The 26,708-nt window shown below is 37.8% G+C and overlaps 2 protein-coding genes across 2 annotated transcripts in view; both read right to left on the bottom strand.

Moving 5' to 3' along the window:
- Positions 1–4,673: 4,673 nt before the first annotated feature.
- cd247 (CD247 molecule) lies at positions 4,674–26,222 on the bottom strand. Its single transcript, XM_079864053.1, has 8 exons — positions 25,622–26,222; positions 15,153–15,250; positions 14,672–14,716; positions 14,450–14,506; positions 11,123–11,152; positions 10,502–10,555; positions 5,896–5,919; positions 4,674–5,803 (listed from the first exon to the last, which is right to left on the bottom strand). Exons 1-8 carry the CDS (start codon positions 25,680–25,682, stop codon positions 5,732–5,734), a joined length of 441 nt encoding a protein of 146 aa, XP_079720179.1. The 5' UTR covers positions 25,683–26,222; the 3' UTR covers positions 4,674–5,731.
- A 363-nt stretch (positions 26,223–26,585) lies between these two features.
- Positions 26,586–26,708, bottom strand: part of creg1 (cellular repressor of E1A-stimulated genes 1) — an 8,305-nt gene continuing 8,182 nt past the window's right edge. The window contains exon 4 of the mRNA XM_079864052.1: positions 26,586–26,708. This exon is cut by the window's right edge and continues 836 nt beyond it. The gene's annotated coding sequence lies outside the window, so the exon portion shown is untranslated.

Raw genomic sequence — 26,708 nt, 5'->3', positions numbered from 1 at the left:
AAAGTATTTTTTTCAACTAGCTACACTCCAGCAGCAGGAAGAATAAAGAACATCATTCGCAAACATTGGCACGTTCTTAATAGTGACCCGACACTCAAAGACATCTGCGCTGAGCCGCCCAGGTTCATTTTCAGACGTGCCCGTAACATTCGTGACCGATTGGTTCATTCAGATATGAGTATCCCACCTTCTACTACTTGGCTTCCTAGCCCACCTTTGGGTTTCTATAAATGTGGCAATTGTGCGCAATGCTCCAACTCGACCAATGCGAAAGATTTTTCACATCCCCGTACTGGTAAGAAATATTCTATTTCTTCATTTATCAACTGTAACAGTACTCATGTAGTATACCTTCTGAAGTGTCCCTGTGGACTGGTGTACATAGGTCAAACAAAACGTCAACTTAAACTGAGGATAGCTGAACACAAAACAGCAATTCGTACTCAGAACTTAACATATGCCATGGCGAGGCACTATAAGCAGGCCAATCATGGTTCCCCTGCTTCTTTGAAGTTTTGGGGTATTGAGAAAATCTTACCTTCACCCAGAGGTGGTGACATTATTAATAAACTCCTATGCAGGGAAGCGTTTTGGATACATACACTTAACACTCGAGAACCTTTAGGTCTAAATGATGAATTGAGTTTAACATGCTTCCTTTAAACACCTAAGCATATTAAAATAGTGTTTAAGATGAATATATTTTTATTCCCATTGTATTGTGAACTTTATAATTTTTTTTTTTTTTTTTTTTTTTTTTTTTTTTTTTATGTGGGCACTTGCCCTTTAATGATTGTTTTATGAGTGTGACACCTTGGTTCAGAGGGATGTACTTTTTTGGGTGGCCAACGCCCCCTTAATCACACCTGTTGATGATCCTTATTAATGGCTTCATTGCTCATTCTCTCCAAGGACTCTGATGAAGATGTAACCACATCGAAACGTTAGTCATTTATTGTTATGCACCTTAAATAAATATTTTAATCAGTAGACATCTGTGCTGCACCGGCGATTCCTTTTGTTTGAATTGTTTTGTCCTGCCCTGGTTGCACCGGATTGTTTGTGGATTACAGAAGCGCAGAGAACTCTCTTTTCAATATCATTAATTCATCTTTGTCTCTAGGATACGTACCAAAAAACTTTAAGCTGGCTATGATTAAACCACTTGTTAAAAAAACGCAACTTGATCCTACAGAATTAGTCAATTACAGGCCGATCTCGAATCTACCTTTTCTGCCAAAGATATTAGAAAAGGCAGTATCTTCACAACTGTGTTCCTTTCTTGAAAGAAATGATATCTGGAGGATTTCCAGTCAGGATTTAGACCGTACCATAGTACTGAGACTGCTCTCGTTAGAGTCACAAATGATTTGCTCTTATCATCCGATCGTGGTTGTGTCTCTCTATTAGTGTTACTCGATCTTAGTGCTGCGTTTGACACTATCGACCACAACAATCTTTTAAATAGACTCGAAAACTATGTTGGCATTAGTGGAATTGCACTAGCATGGTTTAAATCATACTTATCTGACCGTTATCAGTTTGTAGCAGTAAATGATGAGATGTCTCATCGATCACAAGTTCAGTATGGCGTACCACAAGGCTCAGTACTAGGACCGCTGCTGTTCACTCTGTACATGCTACACACACACACACACACACACACACACACACACACACACTCTCACACACACTGTACATGCTACCCTTAGGAGATTTCATTAGGAAACATGGCATTAGTTTTCACTGTTATGCTGATGATACTCAGCTGTATATTTCTTCAAAACCTAACGAAACTTACCAATTCACTAAATTAATGGAATGCATAACTGATATAAAAAATTGGATGACTGGTAATTTCCTACGACTAAATTCTGAAAAAACAGAGATTCTAATTATTGGACAAAAAACTTCCTCACGTAATAACCTAGAATACTGTCTAACACTTGATGGCTGCTCTGTTAAGTCTTCGTCGTCGGTTAGGAACCTGGGTGTGTGTGTGAGAGTGTGTGTGTGTGTGGGTGTGCTCTTTGATACCAATCTTTCATTTGAAAGTCACGTGTCTAGTATCTGTAAAACTGCATTTTTCCATTTTAAAAATATATCTAAATTACATCATATGCTCTCATTGACAAATGCGGAACAGTTAGTTCATGCGTTCATGACCTCAAGGCTAGATTATTGTAATGCTCTACTGCAGCCATTCTCAAACTGTGGTCCGCGGACCACTAGTGGTCCGTGAGGGTACTGCAGGTGGTCCGTGGAAAGGCGAAATAAAATATAAAATAATATTTTTTTTTACCTTCATTTTACCAGGAAATTCCCATTTAAAAAAAGAAAAGTAAAAAGAATATGTAGGCCTATATTGATATAACATTTTAATTAAATTGTCAAGTTATTGTGTGATTACTAAAATAGCCTAGTGGTGTTCGGCCGTGACATTCAAGTTCAGTGCCGTTAGAACCACAACATTGGTTCGGTGGATAGCAACAGGTTCTCTGAAGAGAAAAGGGCAGAGGCAAATATGTTCTCATTATCACATCACACGCATAGCCTTTAATGGTGCGTTCACAACGGACGAAATTTCGCTTCAAACTTTTGTTTTTACGCGCGTCAATTTAGCTCTTGATGCGCGAATTGATACAAAGTGGTCAAGCGTATCACTAGACGCGGCAGGCGCGAATTTCACATAATCCCTTTTTGAATTTGACGCGCTATTCGCGTCTGGTGTGTGAACGCAGTCGCACAGTTAGGCATAGGCAGTTTATATGAAACGAAATGTTTATAAATGGAATGAATAAGGCCTGTTATTTTATTTTCCAGTTAGTTTCTTGATCTCGCGTTTCTGAAATGTTTTGCAGATGTGCTGTTAAGTGGACAAACTTTTTGAGGACTTGTAAAACTCGGAAGATTAATAATCCCCTAAAATCGCCAAAGGTTTTGAAATGTTGACTATATTCCAGTGTTCTTATTACTGTATAGATTTCATACTCCATTGCTATGGAAATAAGCCTGTTGTTCAAATGAACCTGATTATGCCCTTGGGCGCTTGAGTAGCCTAAATAAATAAATTAAATATGTGGCAGCCGTTGTGTGCAGTAAACTTTCCTTTAACAAGCCTGTTGTAGCCTACTGTGATGACCAGTTATAGTTTTAGTGCTAGTAAGCCTATTTAAAGGTGCAGATTAATTCAGGTAGGACTGTGTGTAGACATATTTTATGATGTGTATTATGAGGTGGTCCGCGAAAATTCTTGATTACAAATAGTGGTCCACACACTCAAAAAGTTTGAGAACCCCTGCTCTACTGGGTGGTTGCCCTGCACGCTTAATAAACAAACTACAGCTGGTCCAAAACGCAGCAGCTCGAGTTCTTACCAGAACCAGGAAGTATGACCATATTAGCCCAGTTCTGTCAACACTGCACTGGCTCCCTATTAAACATCGTATACATTTTAAAATATTGCTGATGACTTACAAAGCACTAAATGGTTTAGCTCCGCAGTGCTTGAGCGAGCTCTTAACGCATTATAGTCCTTCACGTCTATTGCGATCTCAAAACTCCGGCCAGTTGATAATACCTAGAATATCTAAATCGACTGCTGGCGGTAGATCCTTCTCCTATTTAGCACCAAAACTCTGGAACAATCTTCCTACCATTGTCCGGGAAGCAGACACACTCTGTCAGTTCAAAGCTAGACTAAAGACACATCTCTTTGACCTAGCATTCACATAATACATTATAGACTTCTATAATTCAGTGTTAGGCTGCATAGATTAGGTCAGCCGGAACCGGGAACACTTCCCATAAATCCTGATGTACTCGTTACATCATAAGAAGAATGGCATCTACGCTAATTTTAGTGTCTTTGTTTATCCCGAGGTTTTCCTGCAGCCTGCCGGATCCAGGCCGTATCCAGATCTGATGAAGGCCCTTCGCCTGGACCCGATGTCAACACAGTGCTGAAGTGCCGACTAGTCTCTCCCTATGGAGGATCCCTTTACCACTCTACAGATAAAGCGCTGTCGGGAAATTCGTTTCGCGTTCCTACCCCGAAGTGATAAAATAAAATAAAATTCTGTATCAAAATTTATAAGGAAACACCAGTACTTTGTTTAGGCTTGGTCTGTAGGGAATTACAAACCTGCACACATATATTCAAACGCACATAACTATAGAACCAGTTCTTAATGCGCATGTGAACGCCATCAGCGTTTCTCACAGGTTCGCGTTTAAAGTCTGTGTAGAGGGAATGGTGTCGTCTTAGCGGCCCCTAATTTAATAACAAATGATTGTTGCGAGGGAAGCGAATCAATCAAAACTAACTTTAGCTGGAAAATAACTTTATTAAAGAACCGCTATAAAGCCAAAACAATCTCTGTTACCTTAAATTATACGTTTATCTCTGTAAAGCTGCTTTGAAACAATCTACATTGTTAAAAGCGCTATATAAATGAGGATGACTTGACTGACACACACACACACTCTCAATCAGACTCACACTCACACACACTCACACACACACGTGCACTCATTTAGACTCTCACACACACTCACACACTCTCATGTTGCTGTTGCTGTAGATTTCATTAAATGTTTTCCTCAGACTGTTTCTCAGTGTGATCTGTTCTTCTTCTGAGTCGAAGCTTCAAAACTCATCATTTACTGACAAGTGCAGTGAAAGATCATTTTATTAACAAGCTGATGACAAAATTACAGACACACAAAGTAACAACAACAAAATGAAATACAGTGAAATTCTCAGTTTTAAAAGAGTAAATGCATCATGTTATTAAAAGAGCCGCGATAAAGACACACAACATCAAACTCAGTGAATCTCAGATTTCACCACAGAAACACCAGAAAATAAGTCTATCTTCAGGAACATATTCTATATTAAAAATAAAGGTTATTTAACAGTAATGATGGTTCCACGAAGAACCTTCAACATCCGTGAATCTCTCCACTCCACAGAAGGGTCTTCAGATTATTAAAATGTTTTTAAAATGGTTCTTTTAAGAAAGGTGAAAATCCCAAAATTGTTTTTCGGCATCGCTGTGAATAAAATACATTTTGGAAGCTCTATTTAAGAGTGTACAATACTACACTAATGAGACTCGTCCAGAATTAATCATTAGTTGAATCACATGATGTTTAATCGTTTGCTCAATCAGATTTACTGTCAAAGGCTTTACATGGATGTTTTTGGTATCACTTTAAGGACTCGTTCATCAATATTAGTTAATGCATTAACTAACAATCAAAATTACATTTTTAAAGCATTTATTAACCTTTGTTAATGTCAGTAATATACAACGGATCATTGGTCTATTAAATAATATTAACAAATGCAACCTTTGATTTTATTAATATATCAGTAAATGCTGAAATTATCATTGACTAAAATTAATAAATGCTGTATTAATGAAAGTGTTGTTCATCGTTAATTGATGTTAACTGATGTAAAGTGATACCGATTCTTCTGACTTTGACGCTACTGGACATGTACGACATGCAAACTTTGAGCTCATTATGAAAGTCTATCATTCATGAAGTGGAGAAACAGTTACTGTAAAAACACAATAATCACGTGACTGGGGCCTTTAGGAGGGAAAGAAGGCCTGGAACCGGACCGGAGTGGACTGAGGAATGAACTAAGGAATGGACTAAGGAATGAACTCCGGAACGGACTCAGGAATGGACTGTGGCCTGACGAGGGTTTGACGAGCTCCTAACGAGGCGGCGGGTGAATCTGCTGCATGTGCAGAGAGTCATACGTGTCTTTAGTCATGGAGCTCAGACCCTGAAACAAACACACACTCCGTGAGAAAACACACTTCTGAACAGATCAAAGCATATCATGCACTTTATTCTGAGATCTGAAACACTTCTGACCTGATAAACCTGATCCCGACGGCGCTGTGGACGACAACAACACAACACACAATCAGTCTCTTCTCAGATCACACACACTAATCAACACAACACACAATCAGTCTCTTCTCAGATCACACACACTAATCAACACAACACACAATCAGTCTCTTCTCAGATCACACACACTAATCAACACAACACACAATCAGTCTTCTCAGATCACACACACTAATCAACACAACACACAATCAGTCTCTTCTCAAATCACACACACTAATCAACACAACACACAATCAGTCTCTTCTCAAATCACACACACTAATCAACACAACACACAATCAGTCTCTACTCAGATCACACACACTAATCAACACAACACACAATCAGTCTCTTCTCAGATCACACACACTAATCAACACAACACACAATCAGTCTCTTCTCAAATCACACACACTAATCAACACAACACATAATCAGTCTCTTCTCAAATCACACACACTAATCAACACAACACACAATCAGTCTCTTCTCAGATCACACACACTAATCAACACAACACACAATCAGTCTCTTCTCAGATCACACACACTAATCAACACAACACACAATCAGTCTTCTCAGATCACACACACTAATCAACACAACACACAATCAGTCTCTTCTCAAATCACACACACTAATCAACACAACACACAATCAGTCTCTTCTCAAATCACACACACTAATCAACACAACACACAATCAGTCTCTACTCAGATCACACACACTAATCAACACAACACACAATCAGTCTCTTCTCAGATCACACACACTAATCAACACAACACACAATCAGTCTCTTCTCAAATCACACACACTAATCAACACAACACATAATCAGTCTCTTCTCAAATCACACACACTAATCAACACAACACACAATCAGTCTCTTCTCAGATCACACACACTAATCAACACAACACACAATCAGTCTCTTCTCAAATCACACACACTAATCAACACAACACACAATCAGTCTCTTCTCAGATCACACACACTAATCAACACAACACACAATCAGTCTCTTCTCAAATCACACACACTAATCAACACAACACATAATCAGTCTCTTCTCAAATCACACACACTAATCAACACAACACACAATCAGTCTCTTCTCAGATCACACACACTAATCAACACAACACACAATCAGTCTCTTCTCAGATCACACACACTAATCAACACAACACACAATCAGTCTCTTCTCAGATCACACACACTAATCAACACAACACACAATCAGTCTCTTCTCAGATCACACACACTAGTCAACACAACACACAATTTGTCTCTTCTCAGATCACACACACTAATCAACACAACACACAATCAGTCTCTTCTCAAATCACACACACTAATCAACACAACACACAATCAGTCTCTTCTCAAATCACACACACTAATCAACACAACACACAATCAGTCTCTTCTCAGATCACACACACTAATCAACACAACACACAATCAGTCTCTACTCAAATCACACACACTAGTCAACACAACACACAATCAGTCTCTTCTCAGATCACACACACTAATCAACACAACACACAATCAGTCTCTTCTCAAATCACACACACTAATCAACACAACACACAATCAGTCTCTACTCAGATCACACACACTAGTCAACACAACACACAATCAGTCTCTTCTCAAATCACACACACTAATCAACACAACACACAATCAGTCTCTTCTCAGATCACACACACTAATCAACACAACACACAATCAGTCTCTTCTCAGATCACACACACTAATCAACACAACACACAATCAGTCTCTTCTCAGATCACACACACTAATCAACACAACACACAATCAGTCTCTTCTCAGATCACACACACTAATCAACACAACACACAATCAGTCTCTTCTCAAATCACACACACTAATCAACACAACACACAATCAGTCTCTTCTCAAATCACACACACTAATCAACACAACACACAATCAGTCTCTTCTCAGATCACACACACTAATCAACACAACACACAATCAGTCTCTTCTCAAATCACACACACTAATCAACACAACACACAATCAGTCTCTTCTCAGATCACACACACTAATCAACACAACACACAATCAGTCTCTTCTCAGATCACACACACTAATCAACACAACACACAATCAGTCTCTTCTCAGATCACACACACTAATCAACACAACACACAATCAGTCTCTTCTCAGATCACACACACTAATCAACACAACACACAATCAGTCTCTACTCAGATCACACACACTAATCAACACAACACACAATCAGTCTCTTCTCAAATCACACACACTAATCAACACAACACACAATCAGTCTCTACTCAGATCACACACACTAATCAACACAACACACAATCAGTCTCTTCTCAGATCACACACACTAATCAACACAACACACAATCAGTCTCTTCTCAGATCACACACACTAATCGACACAACACACAATCAGTCTCTTCTCAGATCACACACACTAATCGACACAACACACAATCAGTCTCTTCTCAGATCACACACACTAATCAACACAACACACAATCAGTCTCTACTCAAATCACACACACTAATCAACACAACACACAATCAGTCTCTTCTCAGATCACACACACTAATCAACACAACACACAATCAGTCTCTTCTCAGATCACACACACTAATCAACACAACACACAATCAGTCTCTTCTCAGATCACACACACTAATCAACACAACACACAATCAGTCTCTTCTCAGATCACACACACTAATCAACACAACACACAATCAGTCTCTTCTCAGATCACACACACTAATCAACACAACACACAATCAGTCTCTTCTCAGATCACACACACTAATCAACACAACACACAATCAGTCTCTTCTCAGATCACACACACTAATCAACACAACACACAATCAGTCTCTTCTCAGATCACACACACTAATCAACACAACACACAATCAGTCTCTTCTCAGATCACACACACTAATCAACACAACACACAATCAGTCTCTTCTCAGATCACACACACTAATCGACACAACACACAATCAGTCTCTTCTCAGATCACACACACTAATCAACACAACACACAATCAGTCTCTTCTCAGATCACACACACTAATCAACACAACACACAATCAGTCTCTTCTCAGATCACACACACTAATCAACACAACACACAATCAGTCTCTTCTCAGATCACACACACTAATCAACACAACACACAATCAGTCTCTTCTCAGATCACACACACTAATCAACACAACACACAATCAGTCTCTTCTCAGATCACACACACTAATCAACACAACACACAATCAGTCTCTTCTCAGATCACACACACTAATCAACACAACACACAATCAGTCTCTTCTCAGATCACACACACTAATCAACACAACACACAATCAGTCTCTTCTCAGATCACACACACTAATCAACACAACACACAATCAGTCTCTTCTCAGATCACACACACTAATCGACACAACACACAATCAGTCTCTTCTCAGATCACACACACTAATCGACACAACACACAATCAGTCTCTTCTCAGATCACACACACTAATCAACACAACACACAATCAGTCTCTACTCAAATCACACACACTAATCAACACAACACACAATCAGTCTCTTCTCAGATCACACACACTAATCAACACAACACACAATCAGTCTCTTCTCAGATCACACACACTAATCAACACAGCACACAATCAGTCTCTTCTCAGATCACACACACTAATCAACACAACACACAATCAGTCTCTTCTCAGATCACACACACTAATCAACACAACACACAATCAGTCTCTTCTCAGATCACACACACTAATCAACACAACACACAATCAGTCTCTTCTCAGATCACACACACTAATCAACACAACACACAATCAGTCTCTTCTCAGATCACACACACTAATCAACACAACACACAATCAGTCTCTTCTCAGATCACACACACTAATCAACACAACACACAATCAGTCTCTTCTCAGATCACACACACTAATCAACACAACACACAATCAGTCTCTTCTCAGATCACACACACTAATCGACACAACACACAATCAGTCTCTTCTCAGATCACACACACTAATCAACACAACACACAATCAGTCTCTTCTCAGATCACACACACTAATCAACACAACACACAATCAGTCTCTTCTCAGATCACACACACTAATCAACACAACACACAATCAGTCTCTTCTCAGATCACACACACTAATCAACACAACACACAATCAGTCTCTTCTCAGATCACACACACTAATCGACACAACACACAATCAGTCTCTTCTCAAATCACACACACTAATCAACACAACACAATCAGTCTCTTCTCAAATCACACACACTAATCAACACAACACACAATCAGTCTCTTCTCAGATCACACACACACTAATCAACACAACACACAATCAGTCTCTTCTCAAATCACACACACTAATCAACACAACACACAATCAGTCTCTACTCAGATCACACACACTAATCAACACAACACACAATCAGTCTCTTCTCAGATCACACACACTAATCGACACCAGATCAGAGTAAAACACTCACGTCTCCTCGGGGTTCGATCTCACGATACGTGTCGTCTGTCTTCCTGCTCAGAGGCTGAAACAAACCATCATAATCATAATCATCATCATCATCTTCATCATAATCATCATCATCATAATCATCTTCATCTTCATCATCATCATTTGAATTATAAACAAACGGCAACACTATTTTACTATAGTAATAACAGTATCTGCATAATAACACATGACTGTAATTAGACTATAGATGGAGCATGAAGTTCATTACTGGCACGGTTTAATTTCACTGTAACAAAGACTAAAATAAAGTGAAACAATCAAATAAAGGTTTGATTTTTTTAAGGCAAATGTCAATGTTTTCGTGTGATTTCTGGAAACCGATATGAAATAAATATGAAATAAATTGACAAGTGTATTATATTACATTATATTATATTAATAATGTATACCAAATCTGCATAATTTTGAAACTCTGTATATTATATTGTATTAGTGCAGAGTTTAGTTGAGCGTGTCAGTGGTTTGGTTCAGAAGGAGCGTCTGCTGTAACGATGAGCTTCTGTGGTGAACGACGAGCTTCTGCTTCATTATTCTCACGCGCTGCTAATAAACTTCCTTCCTGTTGTGATGAAGCTCTTACCGTGTAGGTGTCGTCTCCTTTCTTGCGACCCTGTGAAACAAACACACACACACACTCTTTGATACCAATCTTTCATTTGAAAGTCACATTTCTAGTATCTGTAAAACCGCATTTTTCCATCTTAAAAATATATCTAAATATAAATTACATATGGCGTATGGCGTAAATTACATCATATGCTCTCATTGACAAATGCGGAACAGTTAGTTCATGCGTTCATGACCTCAAGGCTAGATTACTGTAATGCTCTACTGGGTGGTTGCCCTGCACGCTTAATAAACAAACTACAGCTGGTCCAAAACGCAGCAGCTCGAGTTCTTACCAGAACCAGGAAGTATGACCATATTAGCCCGGTTCTGTCCACACTGCACTGGCTCCCTATTAAACATCGCATACATTTTAAAATATTGCTGATCACTTACAAAGCACTTCCTATAACACCCAATGTACTCGTTACATCAAAAGAAGAATGGCATCTATGCTAATGTTATTCTTTCTGTTTATTCCGAGGTTTACTGTAGTGAGCCGGACCCGGGCCGTATCCAGACCAGAGACCTCAGCGCATCCCTGAAGTGTCAGCAGAGATGGTGTCTCCTGTAAGGGTAAGGTAACCCTAACCCTAACCCTAACCCTATCCTCAACAAACTCGTCTCCACACCGGCGTGACTCCGATCTTAAACCAGACTGAACTGGATAATATTCTGAATGTTCTGATCCAGTCTGACCTCTGACCTGTGACGCTGCCTGGATCATAATCATAATCACACACTGTTCGCTCGTTGGCCAGAGGAGAACTGAGACTGAGTCTGGTTTCTCACAAGGTTTATTCCTCCATTCTGTCACTGATGGAGGTTTGGTTCCTTCACTGTCGCCTCTGGCTTTTGTCTTGCTTAGTCGGGGACATTTAATATTCAATAATATTATTAATAATAATAATAATAATATGTTTATTTTATATAGCGCCTTTCTGAGGACTCAAGGTCGCTTTACAATAATTACAAATACGCATAACATAGAAACATGACATAGCGACAATACATATAAACTGTGAAGGATAACATAGTAGAGGTATAGTACATATAGAATCAGAACATTCAGGGGTCAGGGAAACAAGTGACAAAAAGATGTGTTTTAATGTGGGTTTTGAAGTCTTGTAGTGATGAGAGATTGCGGATTTGTTGTGGAATTGAATTCCAGAGAGTTGGCGGTGCAGAAAGCCCTTCCACCAAATGATGATAGTTTGTGCCGTGGGATTGTCAACAGACCGGTATCGGATGATCTAAGTGTGCGGACAGGTGTGTATGTGTGGATGAGGTCAGAGATATAGTTTGGGGCAAGACCATGGAGTGCTTTGAATGTAATAAGGAGTATCTTGTACTGAATGCGATAGCGGATGGGTAACCAGTGTAGACTGCGTAAGATGGGGGTAATGTGGGAAGATTTCTTAGTGTAAGTGAGGACTCTGGCGCCAGAGTTCTGGATATATTGAATTTGATTTAATGATGAGTTTGGTAGGCCATAGAAAAGAGAATTGCAGTAGTCCAGCCGCGAACTGATGAAAGCATGAACCAGGGTCTCAGCATCACTGATGGTAAGAAATGGACGTAAGCGTGCAATATTGCGAAGGTGGAAGAAGGCAGATTTAGTGAGAGAGGAGATGTGGGGAAGAAAGGAAAGGGAGGAATCAAAGATTTTACCCAGGTTTTTGACAGTGGTGGAAGGTTTAACCAGAACTCCAGCAATAGTGAGATTGTCAACACAGACCCGGGATGTAGTGTGAGGTGAACCAATAAGAAGTAAATCTGTTTTGTCTGTGTTAAGTTTGAGAAAATTACTGGCCATCCAAGCATTTATTTCATCAATACAAGCTGATATGGAAAGCGTTGGGAAAGGAGCATTGCGTTGGGAGTGGATGTACAGTTGGGTGTTGTCTGCGTAACAGTGGAATTTGAAGCCATGATGACGGATGATATCACCTAGTGGAAGCATGTAGATGATGAAGAGAAGAGGCCCAAGAACAGAACCCTGAGGAACACCGTGCGGGACAGAGGCAGGAGTGGACTTAGACTGGCGGATGGAGATGTAATGCTGCCGATCAGACAGGTAAATACCAAGAGCAGAGAGTCGTGAGATGAGAATACTATGAGAGACTGTATCAAATGCAGAGGAAATGTCTAGGAGAATTAGAATACTGGTGGAGCCGGAGTCAGTGGCCACAAGGAGATCATTAACAACCCTAAGAAGTGCAGTCTCAGTGCTGTGAAGGGTGCGGAAACCAGATTGAAAACATTCATAAAGGTTGTTGGATGACAAATGAGTTTGAAGTTTCTCAAGCAGTTTTGAAAGGAATGGTAAATTAGAAATAGGTCGGTAGTTGGCCATGTCAGAGGGGTCGAGGCCAGGTTTCTTTAGGACAGGACTGACGGCAGCAGTTTTAAGTTCCAGAGGAACAACACCAGTGCTTAGAAGTTGAGTGATGAGAAGTGAAATCAATGGTGAAATAACGGGTGCACATGTTTTGAGTAGAGTAGTAGGAGCAGGATCAAGATGACAGGAGGATGAGTTTGCTTTGTTAATTAGCTCAGAGATATAAGCAGGGGTTGGCGGGGCAAAAGCAGTGAGAGTACCACATGTAGAAGAGGTGGGGAAGACGTGTGTAAGAACTGTAGAGGTAGTGGATGGGAAGAGAGTATAAATTCTATCAGTCTTACTTTGAAAGAAGTGCAAAAATGACTCTCAGAGGTCTGCGGAGTTACTCATAGCGGGTGCAGGAGGGTTGGTGAGTTTGTTGACTATAGAAAACAGTGTTTTTGGCCGAGAGGATGCGTTGTTAATGATGGTAGAGTAGTAACTAGAGCGTGCAGTATTTATAGCAGATTTGTAGAACTGAATATGGTCATTGTAAGCAGTAAGGTGAACAGTTAAACCAGTTTTCCTGTACAGGCGTTCAAGACGACGACCAGCTGTGTTTAGATTATTGATCTCCTGCACTGACACCATTATATATATAACTGAACTGAGCTGGACGATGACATCACGGTTTACTCCAGAGCGGCTATATATATATATATATATAAATGAACTAAATTAATAACTTCTTTACAACACAAATGAACCATCACTGAACTTACTTCAGCTGGACTGTGACGCTATTTTCTTCTGGAAACAAACTTTGTTGCATTATTTTCCTGTTATCTCTGTAAAGCTGCTTTGAAACACTGTGTTGTTAAAAGCGCTGTATAATTAAAGGAGACTTGACTTGACGTATCATCACAGGCTCATCATGTGACGTGTGATGTCATGTATGTGGTGTGTATCATCACTCACCCCTTGAGCGCTGTGCTTCGGGTCACTGTACACCTCCTTCCCTCTGGTGTTAATCGCCTGCACACAACATCAGGATCTTTAACATCAGGATCTTTAACATCAGGATCTTTAACATCAGGATCTTTAACATCAGGATCTTTAACATCAGGATCTTTAACATCAGGATCTTTAACAGCAGGATCTTTAACATCAGGTCGATTGTTCGTCTGATGTGATTCTCACCTGATATGGAGACTCTACGTCTGGTTTGCTTCTCTTCCTGATGAACTGAAGGAAGAAACTTCTGTTAATCTTCTTCTATTAATGTTTTGCTAACATTCCCATAAAGTTATGAAAATATTATTCCTGAATATTCAAAATGTCCAGTTTATTAAATGTTTTAAAAAAGTTTTTCTTGGTTATGTGAACGTTAAAAGAGCATTCCATTGTATCATTCCTCAAACATTATGGGAACGTTACTTTTGAATGTTCTCTGAAACAAATGGTAACATTTAAAAAACGTTAGATTAGCGTCCAACTGAAATGTTTTAGAAAAACTACAAGATAACTTTGAAAAAAAAATTCTATTAACGTTATTGGAACAACGTTTGTTCTTAACCTTCTGAGAACATTCTGAGAATGTTTTGTTTTGTGTGTGTGCGCGCGCGTGTGTGTGTGTGTGTGTGTGTGTGTGTGTGTGTGTGTGTATGTGTGGCAGACTCACTCGTGCGTGCACGAAGAACGCAGTGATGACGATCCCGTACAGCAACAGAAGCCCGTCCAGAGCGTAGCAGTTCTGAGGGTCGTACGGCGAAAGTGCTTCTGCAGAACAAACACAAGAACAGCAGATTACTGATGAGACTCTGATGAGCTCAAAGCAAACAAACACAGCAAAAATGGATCTGGATACGGCCCGGATCCGGCTGACTACAGTAAACCTCGGGATCAACAGAGAGACTCATATTAGTGTAGACGCCATTCTTCTTAAGATGCAACAAGAACTAATAGTTCTGCATTTGTCAATGAGAGCATATGGCGTAATTTAGATACATTTTTAAGATGGAAGAATGCGGTTTTACAGATACTAGACACGTGACTTTCAAATGAAAGATTGGTATCAAAGAGCGCACCCACACACACACACACACACACACACACACACACACACACACACACACACACCCATGTTCCTAACCGACGACGATGACTTAACAGAGCAGCCATCAAGTGTTAGACAGTATTCTAGATTATTACGTGAGGAAGTTTTTTGTCCAATAATTAGAATCTCTGTTTTTTTCAGAGTTTAGTCGTAGGAAATTACGAGTCATCCAGTTTTTTATATCAGCTATGCATTCTGTTAATTTAGTGAATTGGTAAGTTTCGTTAGGTTTTGAAGAAATATAGAGCTGAGTATCATTGGCATAACAGTGAAAACTAATGCCATGTTTCCTAATGATATCTCCTAAGGGTAGCATGTACAGAGTGAACAGCAGCGGTCCTAGTACTGAGCCTTGTGGTACGCCATACTGAACTTGTGATCGATGAGACATCTCATCATTTACTGCTACAAACTGATAACGGTCAGATAAGTATGATTTAAACCATGCTAGTGCAATTCCACTAATGCCAACATAATGATCGAGTCTATTTAAAAGAATGTTGTGGTCGATGGTGTCAAACTCAGCACTAAGATCGAGTAACACTAATAGAGAGACACAACCACGATCGGATGATGAGAGCAAATCATTTGTGACTCTAATGAGAGCTGTCTCGGTACTATGGTACGGTCTAAATCCGGACTGGAAATCCTCTCAGATATCATTTCTTTCAAGAAAGGAACACAGTTGTGAAGATACTGCCTTTTCTAGTATCTTTGACAGATAAGGTAGATTCGAGATCGGCCTGTAATTGACTAATTCTGTAGGATCAAGTTGCGTTTTTTAACAAGCGGTTTAATCATAGCCAGCTTAAAGTTTTTTGGTACGTATCCTAATGAGAAAGATGAATTAATGATATTAAAGGGATAATTCACACAAAAATGAACATTCTGTCATCATTTACTCAACCTCAAGTTGTTCCAAACCTGTATGAATGTCTTTCTTCTGCTGAATGGGCCCATGGATGGAAACAAATACTATGGGAGTCAATGGGGCCAATCAACGGTTTGGTTACTGACATTTTTCAAAATATCTACTTTTGTTTATACGATGTTTCCCCTGTCCTATAGCAAAGAATGAATACAATTGCTCTTCAGGGCATCTATAGCACAACATCTGATGCGATACTGTAGTAGACGGTTGCATAGTCATAATTTTCTCTCTAATATTATCAATCTTATAAGTGAAGAAGTTCATAAAGTCGTTACTGCTGTGTTTCTTGGAAACTTCTGGGGTTGAAGATTTATTTTTCATTAGTTTAGCCACCGTTTCAAATAAATACCTAGAATTATGTTTGTTTTCTTCTAGGGTTGAAAAATAAGCAGATCTAGCAGCTTTTAAAGCCTCTCTGTATGCAGTAACACTTTCCTTCCACAAGATGCGGAAAACCTCTAGTTGTGTTTTCTTCCAGTTGCGCTCCATGTTTCTGGCTGCTCTCTTAAGGCCCGAGTGTGCTCGTTCACGGCGTTGGACTATTTTCTTTCATTTTCTCTAAGCGCAAAGGAGCAACTGTTTCTAAAGTGCTGGAACAGAGAGAGTTAAAAGGTGTAAAAGTAAAGAAATGATCAAAATATATTTTTAGGAAAATTGTGGTGTAGTCCAATGTAATAACATCAAATACTCAAATCAAAATACTTTCCGGGTTAAAATGTCCCGAACACAATGTGAGGGTAAAATCAACGCAAAATGAAAAATTCGTTTTCCTAAAAAAAGATTACCAAAATGAAGCGAGTTTGTGTTTTAAACAAGAACAAATACTTGCCAATGAGGTCAGAAAAATAATCGCGTTTTCCCTTTGAATTAAAAACGAACTTCATTTTGATACATTTTCAGTAAACAAGACTTAATATCTTCAGTCATGTTGCTTCTCCAGTAAATGCATCTTAAATTTAAGAATGTTTAGATATTTGTGCTGGAAAACAAGACAGAAACACTGAGGAAGAACATCATTCAGTTTATGAATACTGAGCACTTTCAGCATTATAATATAACACACACACACACACACACACACACACACACATATACACATAAACAACCATATGAAGAGTCTCATCTAAAGTGTTTGTGGTGTTTGAGACTCGAGCTTTTTCTAGTTCAGCGGTTTGTTCAGCTGCTCTAACTGAATAACGTGTGAGTGAGAGATAAAACGGGAGGAACACACACACACACACACACACAGCACAGATTAAACATGTCGCTGTGTGTGAAACTCCTTCAGCTGCAGGTTTGATTCACACACAGAATATGCATGAGTCCATATGTTTAAGCTAATAAGGTTCCATTTGCATAAATGTAAATGGAACCTTATTAGCTTAATTTAGCTTTTATCCAAAGCGACTCACATTGCATTTCAAGCTACACATTTTACATTCTTATCAGTTCTTGCTTTTCCTGGGAATCGAACCCATGACCTTGGCGTTGCAAGCCCAAACGCTCTATTGTTTGAGCGGCAGGAAAGCTAAGCGTGTTTGGGCTCGAGGAAGCTCGGACACACACTCCCAGTGGCGCTACTAAAGCTGGGAGGAGGAGGGACGTCAACACACTTTATACGGTTCATTAGTTAACATTAGTTAACTAACATGAACTAACAATGATCAATACATTTGTTACTGTATTAGTTCATCTTTCACAGTGCATTAACCAATGTTTACAACTACAACCTTTGATTTCAATAATGTATGATAAATAAATACATAATAAATGTTGAAATTAATATTTACTAAGATTAATAAATGCTGTAGAAGTGTGTTCATTCTCAGTTCATGTTAATCAAGGTAGTTTACTAATGTTAACTAATAAACCTTACTGTAAAGTGTTACCATTGATAGATTAGATGGGTTCACGAAATTACGTAGTGAACTTCACTAAATCATATTTAATCATGAAACCGTGAACAGCTAAAAATCCCCATAAACCGAGCAGATGTTCATCACTGAACTAAACCAGATAAACCAGCGTCAAACGTGAATTTTGACCTCTGAATCTACTGCATTTACATTCATTACACAGATGAAACCAGAGAACTGTGTGACTGAACCGAACATTTTATTCAAAACATGTAATGAACATCATTTAATCTAAACTGGTCTGGACTATATTAAGTAAGGGATCATGTAGAGCGAGGCTGACAGACTCGCGGAGGGATCTTGAGTCAGCCTGAAGGGATTGTATTCGCCATAACAACCGCCTCGCTCTACATTATCCCGCTTGTTACATGGCTACCTACCAAATAAATCAATAATTTGACACAAAATAATGATTCAAAAAGGAGTTTATTGATTTAAAAACGATTGTATTGCTTCCGCTAAAGAAAATAGTCCGTTCCGTCTCTGCGGTTAGACCCTGCGTCCATAGCAACGCTCTGTTTATCATGGCAACGGTGTGCTATACTTAGCAGCGGTTATCAAGAAATAACAGACCGCACTCTACATTAGAATTCAACCACTCCATGTATTAATGATAAACGTTTCAGCGATCAATGAGCTGCGCAATATATGTCTTTAATATAAGAAAAATCACTGACGTGAGTTTGATCTTAAAACAAGAACAAATATCTGCTAATGGAGTCAGAAAAATAAACTTCATTCAAAGGGAAGAACAAGATTAGCAGTATTTGTCTGACTCCACTGGCAGATATTTGCTCTTGTTTTAAGATCAAACTCATTTTGATTCATTTTTCATTAATATCTTCAGTCGTTCTTCCAGTAAATGCCTTGATTTCAGAGTGTTTAGATGTTTGTGCTGGAGAACGGGACAGAAACACTGAGGAGGAACATGTTTGCAGTGAACAATTAATATTAATTTCATGTCGTTTTTATAAATGTCATATAATAAAATGTATATCATTCATGTCACTTAGACTTGAATATGTCAGTGCTGTCGGTCTGAGCGATGAATCAAAAGATTGAAAACACACAAACATTAGAAGAGCGCACGAGATCAGAAGCTTCTGCAATGGCCATAATGTCATAAAAGGTCATGAGAACGTCTGACGTACGATTATGAACTAACTTGATTAAATTAAGGAAAACTTTTCCACGAAAATGAATTACATTTTTCCAACAAAATCTAATTTGTTTGAAATGATTTATTGTAATCTTGTTGTATGAACTTAAATTCATTTAGTCATTCCTGCTAGATAAAGTTTTGTCAGGTTGACTACATTTAATTTTTGCCCTGCCTAAAATCACCAACATTATAATATTTCCAATGATAGAAGCTACTCGTGTTCAATCAAATTAAAACCACTTTTTATAGAGTAATATTGAATATTACTTATGCAGGTCAGCGAGTGAGGTGTAATGCCTGTATAGCGTACACTGAGGCCCTGAGCTAAACACAGGAGCCACTCTAACCACAACATTCAAACACATTACAGAAAGTCCTCTAAGTTTCTAACATTACTGAATATTAAACACTAACATTAACTAACATCTTTCCATTTACAGAAAAACATAAAATAACACTTTAATCCCTAAATTTACCCTCCTAATGCAGTCCCTTGCAAAGCATGCTGGGAACTACAGATCCGCTGCCCAGTTAGTTGTCAACAAAAATGATTCATGTAGTTTTCACACAAATTAAGTAAGTAAACTTCAGTTTTAAATATATTAGGTTGATTGAACACAATTAAATTAAGTTGTGACAAAATATTAAAACAATCGTGTTACTTTAGCTTATTTTAACTCATTAAATTTAACAAGAGGCAAAAATAATTTTTTTGAGTGAGCGCTGAACACGAGAGATGAATTCAGTTCTTCATCATCATCATCATCATCATCTTCATCTTCATCTTCATCATCTTATGGTGAAGTTCAGGTGTTTAATAGGATGCTGGTCTATATGTGGCTGATCTGAGCTTCCTCTCACACACCACAGACCTGCACACACACACACACACACACACACACACACACACAGAGCTCGTCTAAGTGTTCATCAGCTTCTGCTCTTTAACCCGGTCAGACTCACACACACACACACACACACACAAACACAAACACACACACACACAGCTCATCTAAGTGTTCATCAGCTTCAGCTCTTTAACCCGGTCAGACTCACACACACACACACACACACACACACACACACACACACACACACACACACACACACACACACACACACACACACACAGCTCATCTAAGTGTTCATCAGCTTCAGCTCTTTAACCCGGTCAGACTCACACACACACACACACACACACAAACACACACACACGCGCGCGCGCACACACACACACACACACACACACACACACACACACACACACAGCTCGTCTAAGTGTTCATCAGCTTCTGCTCTTTAACCCCGTTAGACTCAAACCCTCATGATGTGAAACGACTCTGATGAGAACAGAATTCCTCTGGACACACTTCAGTTCTACTTTAGTTCTACTTCAGCTCTTTAACCCGGTCAGACTCACACACACACACACACACACACACACACACACACACACACAGCTCATCTAAGTGTTCATCAGCTCTACTTCAGCTCTTGTTCTCGCAGTGTTTCGAGGCTCGACGGTCAGTCGGTTATTATCCGCAGAACACTGTATAAAAGCTTTCGCATCTCTCAGACTTTACAGTATACGCTTCTATAGAAGTCAATATGACTTCATTAAACATCATAAAACTACACTGATAATGTCAATTACATTATATATATTTCTATAGCCACCATTACATTTCTTAATTAAATGTTATAATTCTTGAAAACAAAATGAAGATCATAAAACGTTGCATTCACTGTACATGGATCTGTGGGATTACAGTAAATGCACATTATATTGAGAAACAACTAGGCTTATCAATCAATCTTTAATCAAATTCATTGCATGACTAATCTAATTAATTCCACATCAAGGCCTCGAATAAACGTTTCATTAATATCCTTTAGATTCACTGTATAATATTTCTCCGCATCCGGAGCGATATCTGAACTATGAACATGTTCTTGTATTGTTTTATTGTTCAGCAAACACTAGACGGATGTTCTTCATCTCCATAAACTGAAAATGATTTTTGTTTTTGCTCGGTTTCTTTTACTCTTTTAATACTTAAGTACAATTTTACATAAAAGTAAAAGTTTTACATTTTGACTTTGACACATTAATAACTTGTACATGTGATCGAGTCTTTAGTAAAACACAGTAAAGGACAAACTAAATATTACATTACTTTATTTTATGAGCTTCTGTATTTCTGTTCTCAACGAGTGGGACTGAAGAAATGTGTTTTATATTCCTGCAATAAAAATCAACGACACGTATTAAATTAGTTTCAGACTTTTGATTAAACAGTAAATGAAATGTGAGCGGACGGGTGAGGAACGAAGCGATCACTGTTCGAGATCAACTTTAAAGACAAATATCACACTAGTCGACAGCTACTCGAACACTAAAGTGTGTGAAAAATTTGAAAATAGAGCGTAATTATTTACATATTAGTTTTGAATATTAATAATGTCTTGATAAAAATATATTCTACGGTTCAAAAGTTTGGGGTAAAATTTACAATAAAACCTTTTATTCATCAAAGACGCATTAAATTGATCAAAAGTGACATTTATAATGTTACAAAAAATTATATTTCAAATAAATTCTGTTCTTTTGAACTTTCTATTCATCAAAGAATCGTGAGAAATAAAATGTATCAGTTTCCACAAAAATATTAAACTGTTTTCAACACTGATAATAAAAATTAAAAATGTTTTGTTTTATTTGAAATAGAATCTTTTGTAACTTTATACAAGTCTTTACTGTCACTTTTGATCAATTAATGCGTCCTTGATGAATAAAAAGATTATTTCTTATTAATAAAATTTACGTTTTAATCTTACCACAAACTTTTGAATTATCGTGTTTTCAACATTGATCATAAATGTTTCTTGAGCATCAAATCCTCATATTAGAGTGATTTCTGAAGGATCATGTGACACTGAAGACTGGAGTAATGATGCTGAACATTCAGCTTTGATCACAGGAATAAATTACACTTTACTATATATTCACATAGAGAACAGATGATTTACACTGGAATAATATTACGCTGTTTTACTGTATTTTTGATCAAATAAACACAGCTTTAATGAGCAGAAGAGACTCTTTCAGAAATTATGAAATCTTAATTAATCCACACATATGAGTACGTGTGTGTGTGTGTGTGTGTGTGTGTGTGTGTCCACATCTGTCAGGTGTGACACAGTTGAGTTCACAGAATTAAGTCTCGTGTCAGTAAAGAGTAAATTCAGCATTTCATGTTCGAGTTATTGAGTTTATTCCTTGAAATGATGTTTTTCTAACAGAAACATGTTTTTTTCCAGCGTCTCGTCATTCATCACTGAAGAATTAGAGAAACTCGGCTCGACTCGCCCACTGATCGAACTCTTTCCACAACATCAGCAGACTGAAGAAAAACAAGAAACACTCATTCTCTCAGAGTCATGAGCAAACGTTCTTCCAGTGACGTCAACACAACGCTCAGTCAACGCTATCAGGCCTTTAATAATGAGCGCAAAACATTTGCACAAAAACATTATTCAGACATCAGTTATGGGACATTTTTCTGAAACATTTCAGTTGGACGTTCATCTAACGGTTTTAAATATTGTTACTTGTTTTAGAACGTTCAAAAGTAACATTCTCATAATGATTGAAAAATGATACAATGGAACGTTCACATAACCAAGAAACAAATGTTTAACAAACATTTGAAGATTCAGAAATAACGTTTTTATAGTTGGATGTTCGTCTAACGGTTTTTAAATGTTGTTACTAGTCTCAGAACATTCAGAAAACATTCAAAAGTAACAATTCCGTAACGTTTGAAGAATGATACAATGGAACGTTCACATAATGTTCACATAATCAAGAAAAAAACATTTTTAAAACATTTAATAAACTGGACATTTTGAAGATTCAGAAATAACGTTTTTATAGTTGGTTTATGTTCATCTAACGGTTTTAAATATTGTTACTTGTTTTAGAACGTTCAAAAGTAACATTCTCATAATGATTGAAAGATGATACAATGGAACGTTCACATAACCAAGAAACAAATGTTTAACAAACATCTGTCCAAACTGGACATTTTGAAGTTTCAGAATTAACGTTTTTATAGTTGGATGTTTGTTTAACGGTTTTTAAATGTTGTCACTTGTTTCAGAACATTCAGAAAACATTCAAAAGTAACGTTTTCAGAACGATTGAAGAATGATACAATGGAACGTTCACATAACCAAGATTTTTTTTAAAAACAATTAAAAAAATGGATATTTTGAAGATTCAGAATTAACGTTTTTATAGTTGGTTTATGTTCATCTAAGGGTTTTCAAATATTGCTACTTGTTTTAGAACGTTCAAAAGTAACATTCTTATAATGTTTGAAGAATTGATACAATAGAACGTTCACATAACCAAGAAACAAATGTTTTTAAAACAATAAAAAAACTGGACATTTTGAAGTTTCAGAATTAACGTTTTTATAGTTGGATGTTCGTCTAACGGTTTTTAAATATTGTTACTAGTTTCAGAACATTCAGAAAACATTCAAAAGTAAACAATTCCGTAACGTTTGAAGAATGATACAATGGAACGTTCACATAATGTTCACATAATCAAGAAAAAAAAAACATTTTTAAAACATTTAATAAACTAGACATTTTGAAGATTCAGAATTAACGTTTTTATAGTTGGTTTATGTTCATCTAACGGTTTTAAATATTGTTACTTGTTTTAGAACGTTCAAAAGTAACATTCTCATAATGATTGAAAGATGATACAATGGAACGTTCCCTTAATGTTCACATAATCAAGAAATAACATTTTTAAAACATTTAATAAACTGGACATTTTGAAGATTCAGAAATATCGTTTTCATAACGTTCTTAAAACATATTTTGTGTTTGCTGGGAAGCAACTTGAGGATGAAGCTGAATTATGAATTGAAGATTCTTTGAGAGTCAAACTAGAGTCGATATTGAAGCAGAAATGAAGATGTATAATCTTGTGTTAATAGTTTGAATATAATAAGTTGAATAGAATATAAAAGAAGAACTGACAGACACACCGAGCGCGTGTTCAGCTGTGCAGAAATCATCAGAATTATTTCACTGAGTTTCTTTCATCGAGTTCGTGGAAAAACAGCATTAAACGCAGCGATCGCTCAGGAAGCGGATCTACAGCACGAGTGGAAAGAGTGAATTACTCTTCTACATTAAACATCATTCACTCAGTTCATCAATGCTTGAGTTTTACTCTCCGCGCTCAAAAACTGAAGATGTTTGTTCTGATGTTTGATATTTCTGAGCAGCTTCACTCATCTGTGATATTACCAGCCGTTATGACATTAACACAGTCGAGCCGAATCTCTGTGGAGGATCTGCACAGGAGATCACAGTAACACAGGCTTTACTGGGTTTGCTGGATTATATAAATATCAGTTTGCTCAGTAAATACTGGGAAAATTACAATCAGCTAAATTGATTAAAATACTTAAAAATGTTCTTAAATATCCCGAATCGTTTTAAATCTGTCGATGTCAGTAAAACACACACAGTTGATCATGTTCAGGTCCACACACACTTCTGATTTTAAGAATGTAGTTGAGGATAACATTAACAATGATTAATAAACGCTGTGTTCATGTTCACTAACTGTGAAGTTTTATAAATCATGTCGACTGTGTTTTGATCTTCATAACCAGCGTTTGGTCTTTAGTTTCTTATAATCACATTTAAAACATAATTCCTGCGTGGTTTATCTGTCATGTGTGAGGCGTGCACTCAGAGTCGAGAGACTGAAGGATGAGAGACACTCCTCGGTCCTGCGAGGTTAAACACTGCGCTGATGCTTTAGGGTTCGAGAGGTTAAAGGTCAAACGCTGGACTCCACTTCTCTGAGAGGATCGTGAGTGTTTGACAGGAGGAAGAGATGGAGAGTAAATCCTCCAGAGAAACTTTGAGAAAGATGGCGGCCTTCTCTCGACACACACACACACACACACACACACACACACAGGGCCGTTACCTGACACAGGTGCCATCGAGAGCAGGGCGATCACGGCGGACACGGGCCTCGACACCATCATGATCCGCCTCGGGTCTCGGGAGATCTGCTGGATCTGTGCGACGGGCTTCAGACGCTTCGTGTCGAGTGTGTGTGAGAGAGTGTGTGTGAGAGAGTGTGTGTGTGTGTTCTCTGAAGCTCAAGATCAAGATCTGCTCTCTGACAGGAAGAGGCTCCTCGAGCTCCACCTGTTCTTACAGACTCGTCCCACCAACCACTGAACACACACACACACACACACACACACACACACACACACACACACACACACACACGGCCTACATACTCTCGACATGAGCGCTGAACAGCAGACGCAGTGAACCACTCGACAGACACTGTTCACTGCTGAGAAACTATTAAACTTACATTTTGAATTACTTTTTATTGTCATATCTTATAGTTTCATTTTCATTTTAGTTAAAGTAGCACTGAAACTTTTTATATTTTAGCTAGGTTTCTTAATTTAATTTAGTTTAACTCGATGTACTAAAATAACTAAAACTGAAATAGAAATGAAAAGAAAAAAAACAGTGTCAAAATGTCAAAAACACAACAAAGTTACACAAAAACCCAGCAAAACTAATAATAATGTCAAAATGTACAACAAAATTGGTATGTTTTGGTATTTGTATTCGTTTTAAAAAAAGTGTCTATAAAGTTTATTTTTCTTTTTTTTTCGTATAAAGAAAAATATAATTTCAATTTTATAAAAAATGTATTTCACGTTAATTTTAGTTTAGAACATCTAGTTAAACTGAATGAAAATAAGACATCTTGCCTCGGCCACTAGCGGAAATACAATAAGTTTAAGATTTTTATATTTTATTTTATTTTTATTTAATGATTTTATTTAACAAAAATTAAGTATCAAATCTTTTTGTTTGTTTTTTAGATTTAATGAAGTAAAATAACCCTGAAACAGAAACATCTGTAAGATCATCTTTATTTCACCGCACACACACACACACACACTGTATTATTACAGTCACACACTTATTAAAAATATACATCAGCTTTTGGAAAATCATCACTCTGAGTAAATCATGTT

The sequence above is a fragment of the Squalius cephalus genome (genome assembly GCF_949319135.1).
Source record: "Squalius cephalus genome assembly, chromosome: 2".
NCBI lineage: Eukaryota > Metazoa > Chordata > Actinopteri > Cypriniformes > Leuciscidae > Squalius > Squalius cephalus.
This window is presented reverse-complemented; position numbering and strand designations above follow the sequence as displayed.